General features: G+C 34.5%; 1 protein-coding gene across 15 annotated transcripts in view; it reads left to right on the top strand.

Annotated features, from left to right (window-relative positions):
* The window catches only part of DNAH3 (dynein axonemal heavy chain 3), a 209,385-nt gene that overhangs the window by 117,819 nt on the left and 78,265 nt on the right, over positions 1-13,301 (top strand). For all 15 annotated transcript variants that reach the window (XR_014254974.1, XM_082430917.1, XM_082430912.1 and 12 more), the window contains one exon: positions 6,333-6,578. Coding sequence is in view for 14 of the 15 variants with exons in the window: in XM_082430917.1 (XP_082287043.1) it covers positions 6,333-6,578 (246 nt within the window). In the remaining variant the exon portion in view is untranslated. The remainder of the gene's footprint in view (positions 1-6,332; positions 6,579-13,301) is intronic.

Raw genomic sequence — 13,301 nt, 5'->3', positions numbered from 1 at the left:
GTCCTTTCTCCATTGTATATTCTTGCCTCCTTTATCATAGATTAATTGACCATAAGTGTATGGGTTTATTTCTGGGCTCCCTATTCTGTTCCATTGATCTATATTTCTGTTTTTGTACCAGCACCATACTGTCTTGATTACTGTAGCTTTGTAGTATAGTCTGAAGTCTGGGCGCATGATGCCTCCAGCTCTGTTCTTCTTTCTTAAGATTGCTTTGGCTATTAGGGGGTCTTATGTGTTTACATACAACTTTTAGAATTATTTGTTCTAGTTCTGTGAAAAATGCCTTTGATATTTTGATAAGGATTGCATTGAATCTGTAGATTACCTTGGGTAGCATGGTCATTTTAATAATATTAATTCTTCCAATCCATGAACACAGTATATCTTTCCATCTGTTTGTGTCGTTTTCAGTTTTTCATCAGTGTCTCATAGTTTTCCGAATATAGGTCTCTTACTTCCTTATTTAGATTTATTCCTAGATATTTTATTCTTTTTGATGCAACGTTAAATGGGATTCTTTCCTTAATTTCTCTTTATAATAGTTTGTTTTCAGTGTATAGAAGTGCAACCAATTTCTGCATATTAATTTTACTGAATCCTGCAATTTTACTGAATCTATTGGTGAACTGTAGTAGTTTTTTGGTGATGTCTTTAGGATTTTCTATATATAGTATCATGTCATCTGCAAGCACTGACAGTTTTACATCTCCTTTCCAATTTGGATTCCTTTTATTTCTTTTTCATGTCTGATTGCTGTGGCTAGGACTTTCAATACTATGTTGAATAAAAGTGCTGAGAGTGGGCACCTTTGTCTTGTTCCTGATCTTATAGGAAATGTTTTCAGCTTTTCACCATTGAGTATGATATTTGCTGTGGGCTTATCATATATGGCCTTTATTATGTTGAGGTATGTTTCCTCTATACCCACTTTTTGGAGATTTTTTTAAATCATAAATGGATATTGTATATATTTTATCAAAAGCTTTTTTGCATCTATTGAGATGATCATATGGTTTTTATTCTTCAGTTTGTTAATGTGATGTATCACACTGATTGATTTGTGATATTGAAAAATCTTTGCATCCCTGGGATAAATCCCACTTAATCATGGTGTATGATCTTTTTAATGTATTGTTCAATTCAGTTTGCTAATATTTTGTTGAGGGTTTTTGCATCTGTGTTCATCAGTGATATTGGCCTGTAATTTTCTTTTTTTGTGATATCTTTGTCTGGTTTTGGTATCAGGGTAATGCTGGCCTCATAGAATGAGTTGGAAAGTGTTCCTGCCTCTGCATTTTTTCAGAATAGTTTGAGAAGGTAAGTTTTAACTCTTCCCTAAATGTTTGGTAGAATTCACCTGTGAAGCCCTCTGGTCCTGGACTTTCATTTGTTGGGAGTTTTTAAATTACTTATTCAATTTTATTACTGGTAATTGGTCTGTTCATATTTTCTTTTTCTTCGTGGTTCAGTCTTGTACCTGTCTAAGAATTTGTCCATTTTTTTCTAGGTTGTTCATTTTATTGGTGTATAGTTGTTCATAGTAATCTCTACAATTACTTTGTATTTCTGTGGTGTTGATTATAAGTTCTCCTTTTTCATTTTTGACTTTATTGATTTGGGCTTTCTCTCTTTCTTTCTTGATGAATCTGGCTAAAGATTTAGATGACTGGCCTTAAATGACATTAGGCTAGATGGACCCAATAGACATGTATAGAACATTCCCTCCAAAAGCAGCAGAATACACATTATTTTCAAGTGCATACAAAACATTCTCCAGGATAGATAACATGCTAGGCCACAAACAAGCCTTGGTAAATTTAAGAAAATTGAAATCATATCAAACATCTCTTCCAACCACAATGCTATGAGACTAGAAATCAGGTACAAGAAAAAAACTGCAAAAAGTACAAAGAGGCTAAACAATATGCTATTAAACAACCAATGGATAACTGAATAAATCAAAGAGGAAATCACAAAATACCTGGAGACAAATGAAAACAAACAACAATCCAAAATCTGTGGGACACAGCAAAAGCAGTTATAAGAGGGAAGTTTACAGTGATACAAACCTGAGCCGACAAGAAGAATCTCAAATAAACGACCTAACCTTATACCCAAAGAAACTAGGAAAAGAATAACAAAACACAAAGTTAGCAGAAGGAAAGAAATCTTAAAGTTCAGAGCAGAAAGAAATGAAATAGAGACAAACAAACAAACAAAAAACCAATAGAAAAGATCAGTGAAACTAAGAGCTGGTTCTTTGAAAAGATAAACAAAAATCAAGATTTGCATTTTTAGTGAGAATACCACAGAAGTGATGATGTATCCTCAGTGCATCATCAATGGGTACATGATATTGATCTATCTTATTACTGGTGAAGGCTCTGGTCAAAATTATCTTTGTTCATAGTTATATTTCTCCACTGTTAATGTTACTATTTTTTCCTTTGTTATCAATAAGTACATTGGGGAAGATAATTTGAAACTATGCAGATATCCTATTTCTCCTCAAACTTTCATGCACTGATTTTAACATTCATTGGTAGATCTTGCCTATAACAATAATTATGGTGGCATTTCCTAATGTAAATTTTCTATTTATATTTATATTCCTTTTACAAATTAGAATTCTTCTGTAAAGAAAAACTGTTCTTCCATATTTATTTACTTATTTAATTATTTATTGATCAAAGTATGGACTCATGGATACTTATTTTATTCTATGGATTATAATCCAATGCTATAATTACTTATTTTGCTGTTCAAATGGTTTTTGCCATTGGGAGCACCTTCAGGTTGGTTCCTGTGTCCCTTCAGCATGTCTTTATCCTCAAATTACTAAAATCAGATATGAAAATGGGGACATTACTACTCATTGTACAGAAACAAAAAGGATTATAAGAGAACACTGTGAACAATTTTATGCCAACAAATTGGATTACTTAAATGAAATGGACAAATACCTACCAAGACACAAAACCTACCAAGACTGCATCATGAAGAAATCTGAATAGACTAGTGACTCAGTTATCAAAAACCTCCCAACAAAGAAAAGTCCTGGATCTGATGGCTTCACTGGTGAATTCAACCAGCATTTAGAGAACTAATATCAATCCTTCTCAAACTTTAACAAAATGTTTAAAAGAGAACACTTCCTCACTCATTCTATGAGGCCAGCGTTACCCTGACACCAAAGCCAGACAAAGACACTACAAGAAAATTACAGACCAATATCCCTTATGAAGATTAATGCAAAAATTCCCCCCAAAATACCAGAAAACCAAATTAAGCAGCATATTAAAAGGATTATACACTGTGACCAACTAAGATTTATTTCTGTAGTGCAAGGATGGTTCAATGTATGAAAATTGATCAATGTGTGATACATGTAATACAATGTAATTAACAGAACGATGGGGAAAAAAACACATTATCTCAATTAATGCAGAGAATCATTTGACAAAATTCATGAAATCATGATAAACACTGAACAAAGTAAGAATAGAAGGATACTACCTCAACATAATAAAAGCCATATATGAAAAACCCACAGTGAACATTATACTCAATGGTGAAAGACTTAAAGCTTTTCAGCTAAGATCAAGAACAGGGAAAGGATGCTTGCTTTCACCACTTCTATTCAACATAGTATTGGAAGTACTAGCCAGAGTAATTAGGCAAGAAAAAGAAATAAAAATATATATCCACATTAGAAAGGAAGAAGTAAAATTATCTCTGTTTGCAGATTATATGATCTAATACGTAGTAAATCCTAAAGATTTCACGCACACACACAAAAACTGTTATAAACAAATTCAGCAAAGTGACAGGATACAAAATCAACACACAAAATCAGTGTATTTCTGTTGCATTTCTGTACACTGACAATGAGCAATTCGAAATCTAAATTAAGAAAACAATGCCACTTACAATAGCCTAACAAAGAGTAAAATACATAGGAATTAACTTAACCAAGAAGGTGATAGACTTCTACAATGAAAACTACAAAACACTGCTGAAAGAAATTATAGAACACTTTAATAGAAAGGCATTCCAAGTTCATGTATTGGAAGACTAAGTATTGTTAAGATGTCAATAGTAACCAAAATAATCTACAGATTCAGTGCAATTTCTATTAAAATCCCAATTACATTTTTTGCAGAAATATAAAAATCCATCCTAAAATTCATATGGAATTTCAAAGACCCTGAATAGCCAAAACAATCTTGAAAAAGAAACAGAAAGTTGGAGAACAAAGAACACTTTCTGATTTCAAAACTTAATGCAAAGCTAAAATAATCAAAACAGTGCAGTACTCATAAAGACAGATGTATGAACCAATGGAGTGGAACAGAAAGTCTAGATATAAACCCTTACATGTATTGTCAAATGATTTTCCACAAGGATGCCAAGACATTTCAATGGGGCAAGGACAGTCTTTTCAACAAATGGTGTCAGGAAACCTGGATATCCACTACAAAAGAATAAAGTTGGACCCTTAATACCATCTAAAAAGATTAACTCCAAACAGATGAAAGACCTAAACATAAGAACTAAACCTATAAACTTTCTAGAAGACATAAGGTGGAAAGCTATTTGGCAATGATTTCTTGGATATGACACCAAAGTCACAGGCAACAAAAGGAAAAAAAGACAAATACATTGCATGAAAATTGAAAACTTTTGTACATCAAAAGACTCTAGCAACAGAATAAAAAGGCAACCCACAAGTGGGAGAAAATATTTACAAATCATATATATGTAAAGGATGAATACCCAGAATATATAGAGAACTCCTAAAATTTAACAACACAAAAACAAATAATATGATAAATAATAGGCAAAGGACTTAAATAGACATTTCTCCAAAGAAGATACACAAATGGTTAATAACCACATGAAAAGATGCTCAACATCTCTAATTATTAGGAAAATGCAAATCAAAACCACAGTGAGATACCACCTCATACCTATTAGGATGGATACTATCCAAACAACAAGATCAACAGCATCAACAACCAAAAGAACAAGTGTTGATGAGGATGTAGAGAAATTGGAACCCTTGTGCACTGTTGATGGAAATGTAAAATGGTACAGTTGCTATGGAAAATAGTTTGTCAGATCCTCAGAATTAAAAATAGAATTACCAGATGACTTAGCACTTCTACTTCTGGTATATATACAAAGGAATTGAAAGTAGGGACATAAACAGATATTTGTACACCCATGTTCATAGCAGCATTATTCACAGTAGCCAAAGGTGGAAGCAACCCAAGTGTCCATCAACTAATGAATGGGTAAATAAGTCTAGTATATACATTTGGTGAAATATTATTCAGCCTTAAAAAAGGAAGGAAATTCTGGGGAGTTCCCTAGTGGTCTAGTGGTTAGTATTTGGTGCTTTCACTGCCGTGGCCTGGGTTCAATCCCTGGTTGAGGAACAGAGATCCCACAAGCCGCATGGTGCGGCCAAAATTAAAAAAAGAAAGAAATTCTGATACATGCTGCAACATGGATGAACCTTGAGGACATTATGCTAAGAGAAATAAGCCAGTCAGAAAAAGACTATATGATTTCACCTCTAAGACATATCTAGGTTAGTCAAATTTATAAAGACAGAAAGTAGAATGCTGTTTGCCAGGACGTTGGAGAGAGGGTAATGAATTAATGTTTCATGGTTACAGAGTTTCAGCTTTGCAAGATGAAAATAGTGCTGGATATGAATAGTGGTGATGGTTGCACAACAACATGAATGTATTTAATACCACTGAACTTTAAAATGGTTAAGATGGTAATTTTTTTTTAAAGTTTTGTTTTGTTTTGTTTTAATTTTATTTATTTATTTATTTATTTATTTATTTATTTATGGCTGTGTTGGGTCTTCGTTTCTGTGCGAGGGCTCTCTCCAGTTGCGGCAAGTGGGGGCCACTCTTCATTGCGGTGCACGGGCCTCTCACTATCGTGGCCTCTCTTGTTGTGGAGCACAGGCTCCAGACGCGCAGGCTCAGTAATTGTGGCTCACGGGCCCAGTTGCTCCGCGGCACGTGGGATCTTCCCAGACCAGGGCTCGAACCCCTGTCCCCTGCATTGGCAGGCAAATTCTCAACCACTGCACCACCAGGGAAGCCCCAAGATGGTAATTTTTATGTTATGCATATCTTACCAGAATAAAAAAAAATTTTTTTTTAATGTATGTGGATAAAGGATCTGGCAGGTGATGCCACTCAACCAGTATCGATCCTCTTCCCAGGCCCCTCACAGACAAAACTGCCCAATTCATATCTATTGCACTCTGCAGCTTTTCCTGAGATTCCTTTTCTTGCTTTTAGATGAAATCAGGGGAATAGAAGAGAAGGAAGGTGAATTATTTGAAAGCCTGACAAGCCAACAGATCTTCCTGTGGCTGCAAGGTCTATTCCTTTTTGCCTTGGTGTGGACTGTGGCCGGCACCATCAACGCAGACAGCAGAAAGAAATTTGATCTGTTTTTCCGCAACCTCATCATGGGTATGGATGATAACAACCCAAGACCCAAAAGCGTCAAACTCACCAAAAACAACATCTTTCCAGAAAGAGGTAACTTAGTACCTGTTTGTTTTGTCTTACTATAGTGGTTTGGAACATATGTTCCAAACCCAACCAAAATGTGTGGCCCACGTGAGGCCTTTACAAAAGCCAGCAAAGATTTTGTAGCTTGCCTGAGAGGGTTCACTTCTTCAGAGCTGGCCCGTGTATGTAGAGATGGGTGACCCTGAAGTCAGGGTCTTATGGGTTATTTTAACTACTAATTTTTAATTTAGAAAAAGTCGATATAACTTTTTTTTTAATTACCCATAATCTCATCACTCTAACAGGCCCCAGGGAACAGCATGAGAAATATAGCCACTTTTTTTTCTTACACCCTTCTAGTCCTGTTCTATGTGTATACATGCCATATCATGGTGATTATGGTATTAACATTTCCTTTAATTTTTTCATTGTAATCTAATATTATATTAAAATATTTATAATTTTGCTACATACATTATCTTCAGAATGATTAATTATATATTAATATTCTTCTATGTGTGACATCATTCATAAAAAGATTGAAAGATGTTTGTTTTCTTTTAAGTAGCTTTTACTGCTTTTTTTCTTACCACCCAAGTAATACATTACATCACATTTAGAAAATACAGAGAAAGGAATAGAAGAAAATAAATATCAATGGTAATCCCACTATCCAGAAATAATCACTTTTTATATTTTTTCTTCCAGTTTTTTTCTGTATTTCTATAGCAAAAATGGGATCATACTATATATACATTCCAAATAGTTTTACATTTTCTTAATTATAAAAAAGTATATGATGGACCCATGAGGGAACTCCCTGGGGTGATGGTAATGTTGTATATGTTGAGAGAGATTTGGGTTATACAAATACATGCAATTCTCAAAACTCAGTGAATGAAAACAAGACTTGTGCATTTCATTGTATGCAAATTTTTTAGCAAATGAAAAAACATAAATATTGAACAGTTAGTGATATACATGCCAAAGTATTTATGAGGAAGTGTATATATTTTCTTTGAAATGTGTCAAAAAATAAGATGCCTTAATGGATGGATAGAGGGATGAACAGGTATGTGATAAAACAAGTGAAAAACTAATGGTAAAATCTAGGAGATGGGTATACACTGTACAGGGTTTTCAGTGTTTCTTTATGTTTGAAACTTTACATAATAATAAAAAAAATGAATGAGCAAGTAGTTGCCGTTGTCCCCCTAAACACACACTTTCCCCAGCACACCTGGCACACTTCAAATATGTGATACATGGTTACCTGTCAGATGAACTGCATGGAGGCCCTGTACCAATCCCCTTGTTAGATGGTAGTACATCCATTCTTTTTTTTTTTCCTCTGTTTTTTTAATTCAGAAGATTTTCTTTGTTTACCTTTTATTGTGGTAAAATATACATATCATAAAATTTACCATTTTAACTATTTTCAGGTGTACAGTTCAGTGGTGTTAAATACATTCACATTGTTGTGCAACTATCACCACCATCCATCCCCAGAATTTTTCATCTTTTCAAATGGAAACTCCATACTTATTTTTTTTTTTTTTAATTTTTTAATTTATTATTTATTTATTTATTTTTTTTATTTTTGGCTGTGTTGGGTCTTCATTTCTCTGTGAGGGCTTTCTCCAGTTGCGGCGAGTGGGGGCCACTCTTCATCGCGGTGCGCGGGCCTCTCACTATCGCGGCCTCTCTTGTTGCGGAGCACAGGCTCCAGACGCTCAGGCTCAGTAGTTGTGGCTCACGGGCCTAGTTGCTCCGCGGCATGTGGGATCTTCCCAGACCAGGGTTCGAGCCCGTGTCCCCTGCATCGGCAGGCAGATTCTCAACCACTGCGCCACCAGGGAAGCCTGAAACTCCATACTTATTAAACAATAACTCCCCATTTCCTCCTTCCCTTAGCCCCTAGCAACAACTATTCAACTTTGTCTCTATAAATTTGACTACTCTAGAATATAAGTAAAATCATACAGGTAAAATCATATACTATTTGTCCTTTTTTGACTAGTTTATTTCGCTTAACATAATGTCTTCAAAGTTCATCCATGCTGTGGCATGTGTCAGAATTTCCTTCCTTTTAAAGGCTGAATAGTATTTCTGTATATGGATATACCACATTGTGTTTATCCATTCATTTGTCATGGAAACTTAGGTTGCTTCCACCTTTTGGCTACTGTGATAATGGTGCTATGAACACAAGTGTACAAATATTTGTTTGAGTTTCTTGCTTTCCATTCTTTTGGGTATATGCCCAAAAGTGGAATTTTGGGATCATACGGTAATTCTGTGTTTAATTTTTTGAGGAACTGCCGTAATGTTTTCCATACTGATTGCACCATTGTACCTTCCTGCCAACAATGCACAAGCATTTCAATTTCTCCACAGCCTCATATTATGTTTTCTTTTGTTTTTTATAATAGCCATCATGATGGGTGTAAAGTTCATTATTAATTTTTTAAGAAAAAATATGAATGTATCATATAATAAAAAAGTTATAATTTTTTAAAAAAGAAAACAAATATTAACATGTTGATGACCATCCTTTTAGACATTTCCCTATTCACGTATGTGCCTACAGATTTATTTTTACACACATGGGATCATTCTGTACTTATGTTCTAGTTTTTGCTATCATTAACAGTGTTTTGATGAACCACATTCTGGTGGCTACCCATTTGCTTAATTCATGATAACTTCCTTAGGATAATTCCCTAGAAATAGAATTACTGAGTCAACAGTCAATAAAATTTTAAAGATTTTGATTGCTAAATTTCCCTTGTGTCCTCACCAACACTATTTCCATTTTTTTTTTTTAAATCTTGAGCAATTAAGAATGTGAAAGTGGTATCTCATTTTAGCTTTTTTCTCTTTTTAAATTTTTTATTATATTTTTTATTTAAGTATAGTTGATGTATAATATTATATGTTACAGGTATACAATATAGTGATTCACAATTTTTAAAGGTTCCACTCCATATATAGTTATTATAAAATATTTGCTATAGTCCCCATGTTGTACAGTATATCCTTGTAGCTTATTTTATACCTAGAAATTTGTACCTCTGAGCCCCCTACCCCAATGTTGCCCCTCCCCCATTCCCTCACCCCTCTTGTAACCACTAATTCTCTATATCTGTGAGTCTGCTTCTTTTTTTATTCACTAGGTTGTATTTTTTAGATTCCACATATAAGTGACATCATATAGTACTGTCTTTCTCTGTCTGGCTTATTTCACTTAGCATAATGCCCTCCAAGTCCATCCATGTTGCTGCAAATGGCAAAATTTCATTCTTTTTGTGGCTGAGTAGTATTCCATTGTGTATGTATAGCACATTTTTATCCATTCATCTGTGGATGGACACTTAGGTTGCTTCCATATCTTGGCTATTGCAAATAATGCTGCTATGAATATTGGGTACGTGTATCTTTTTTTTAACATCTTTATTGGATTATAATTGCTTTACAATGTTGTGTTAGTTTCTGCTGTACAACAGAGTGAATCAGCTATGTGTATACATATATCCCCTCCCTCTTGAGCCTCCCTCCCACCCTCTCCATCCTATCCCTCTAGGTTGTCACAAAGCACTGAGCTGATCTCCCTGTGCTATACAGCAGCTTCCCACTAGCTGTTTTACAATGGCAGTGTATATATGTCAATGCTACTCTCTCAATTCATCCCAGCCTCCCCTTCCCCCGCTGTGTCCACAAGGCTGTTCTCTATGTCTGCGTCTCTATTCCTGCCCTGCCACTAGGTTCATCAGTACCATTTTTCTAGATTCCATATATGTGCATTAATATACAGTATTTGTTTTTCTCTTTCTGACTTACTTCTCTCTGTATAACAGACTCTAGGTCCATCCACATCACTACAAATGACTCAATTTTGTTCTCCTTATGGCTGAGTAATATTCCATTGTATATACCGCATCTTTTTTATCCATTCATCTTTCGATGGACATTTAGGTTGCTTCCATGTCCTGGCTATTGTAAATAGTGCTGCAATGAACACTGGGGTACATGTATCTTTTTGAATTAGTGATTTTGTTTTTTTCAGATATATAACCAGGAGTGGAATTGCTGGGTCATATGATAGTTCTATTTTTAGTTTTTTGAGCAACCTCCATACTGTTTTACACAGTGGCTGCACCATTAGACACCCACCAACAGTGTACAAGGGTTCCCTTTTCTCCACATCCTTGCTGACATTAGATATTTGTGTTCTTTTTGATGATGGTCATTCTGACAGGTGTGAGGCGATACCTCATTGTGGTTTGGATTTGCATTTCTCTGATGATTAACGATGTTAAGCATCTTTTCATGTGCCTGTTGGCCATCTGTATTTCCTCTTTTAAAAAAAAGTCTATTCAGTTCCTCTGCCCATTTTTTAATCTGGTTGTTTGTTTTATTGATGTTGAGTTGTATGACCTGTTTATAACCCCTTATCGGTCATATCATTTGCAAATATTTTCTCCCATTCAGTAGGTTGTCTTTATCCTTTTGTCCATGGTTTCCTTTGATATGCAAAAGCTTTTAAGTTTTATTAGGTCCCATTTGTTTAGTTTTGCTTTTGTTTCCTTTGCCTTAGGAGACAAATCCAAAAAATATTGTTTTGGTTATTAGGGGGTCTTTTGTGTTTACATACAACTTTTACAATGATTTGTTCTAGTTCTGTGAAAAATGCCTTTGATATTTTGATAGGGTTTGCATTAAATCTGTAGATTACCTTGGGTAGTATGGTCATTTTAACAATATTAATTCTTCCAATCCATGAACACAGTATATCTTTCCATCTGTTTGTGTTGTCTTCAGTTTTTCATCAGTGTCTCATAGTTTTCCAATTATAGGTCTCTTACTTCCTTATTTAGATTTATTCCTAGATATTTTATTCTTTCTGATGCGATGGTAAATGGAATTCTTTCCTTAAATTCTCTTTCTGATAGTTTGTTTACAGTGTATAGAAGTGTAACCAATTTCTGTATATTAATTTTGTATCCTGCAGCTTTACCGAATTCATTGATGAACTGTCATAGTTTTTGGTGATGAAGTAGTAGTAGTTTTTTTCAGCTTTTCATCATTGAGTATGATGTTAGCTGTGGACTTATCATATATGGCCTTTATTATGTTGAGGTATGTTTCCTCTATACCCACTTTGTGGAGATTATTAATCATAAATAGATGTTGTATTTTGTCAAAAGCTTTTTTTCATCTATTGAGATGATCATGTGGTTTTTATTCTTCAATTTGTTAATGTGGTGTTTCACATTGATTTGTGGATATTGAAAAAAGCCTTACATCCCTGGGATAAATCCCACTTGATCGTAGTGTATGATGCTTTTAATGTATTGTTCGATTTGGTTTGCTAATATTTTGTTGAGGATTTTTGCATCTATGTTCATCAGTGATATTGGCCTGTAATTTTCTTTTTTTGTGATAACTTTGGTTTTGGTATCAGGGTGATGCAGGCCTCATAGAATACGTTCAGAAGTGTTCCTGCCTCTGCAATTTTTTGGAATAGTTTGAGAAGGTAGGTGTTAACTCTCCTCTAAATGTTTGGTAGAATTCACCTGTGAAGCCCTCTGGTCCTGGACTTTTGTTTGTTGGGAGTTTTTAAATTACTGATTCAATTTTATTACTGGCAATTAGTCTGTTCATATTTTCTATTTCCTCAAGGTCCAGTCTGGGGAGATTTTACCTTCCCAAGGATTTGTCCATTTCTTCTGGGTTGTTCATTTTATTGGCATATAGCTGTTCATAGTAGTTTCTTATGATCATTTGTATTTCTGTAGTGTTGGTTGTTATTTCCCCTTTTTCGTTTCTGATTTTATTGATTTGGGCCCTCTCCCTTTTTTTCTTGATGAGCCTGGCTACAGGTTTATCAATTTTGTTTATCTTTTCAAAGAACCAGCTTTTCGTTTCATTGATCTTTTCTATTGTTTTTTAGTCTCTATTTCATTTATTTCTCCTCTGATCTTTATGATTTCTCTCCTTCTACTAACTTTGGGTTCATTTATTCCTCTTTTTCTAGTTCCTTTAGTTGTAAGGTTAGGTTGCCTATTTGAGATTTTTCTTGTTTCCTGAGGTAAGATTGTATTGCTATAAATTTCCCTCTTAGAACTGCTCTTGCTGTATCCCATAGGTTTCGGATCATTGTGTTTTCATTTTCATTTGTGTGTAGGTATTTTTTTATTTCCTATTTGATTTCTTCAGTAATCCATTGGTTGTTTAGCCTCCACGTATTTGTGATTTTTGCAGCTTTTTTCTTATAGTTGATTTCTAGTCTCATAGTTCTGTGGTCGGAAAAGATACTTGATATGATTTAAATTTTCTTAAATTTACTGAGGCTTTTTTGTGGCCTAGCATGTGATCTGTCCTGGAGAATGTTCCATGTGCACTTGAAATTATGTATATTCTGCTGCTTTCAGATGGAATGCTCTATGTATATCAATTAAGTCCATGTGATCAAAGGTGTCATTTAAGACCAGTATTTCCTTATTAATTTTCTGTCTGGATGATCTGTCTATTGATGTAAGTGGGGTGTTAAAGCCCCCCCCCCACTATTATTGTGTTACTGTCAATTTCTCCTTTTATGTCTGTTAATATTTGCCTCATATATTGAGGTGCTCCTGTGTTGGGTGCGTATATGTTTACAATTGTTATATCTGCTTCTTGGATTGATCCCTTGATCATTATATAGTATCCTTCTTTGTCTCTTGTAACAGACTTTATTTTAAAGTCTAT

Source organism: Balaenoptera physalus (assembly GCF_965194825.1).
Source record: "Balaenoptera physalus genome assembly, chromosome: 16".
NCBI lineage: Eukaryota > Metazoa > Chordata > Mammalia > Artiodactyla > Balaenopteridae > Balaenoptera > Balaenoptera physalus.
This window is presented reverse-complemented; position numbering and strand designations above follow the sequence as displayed.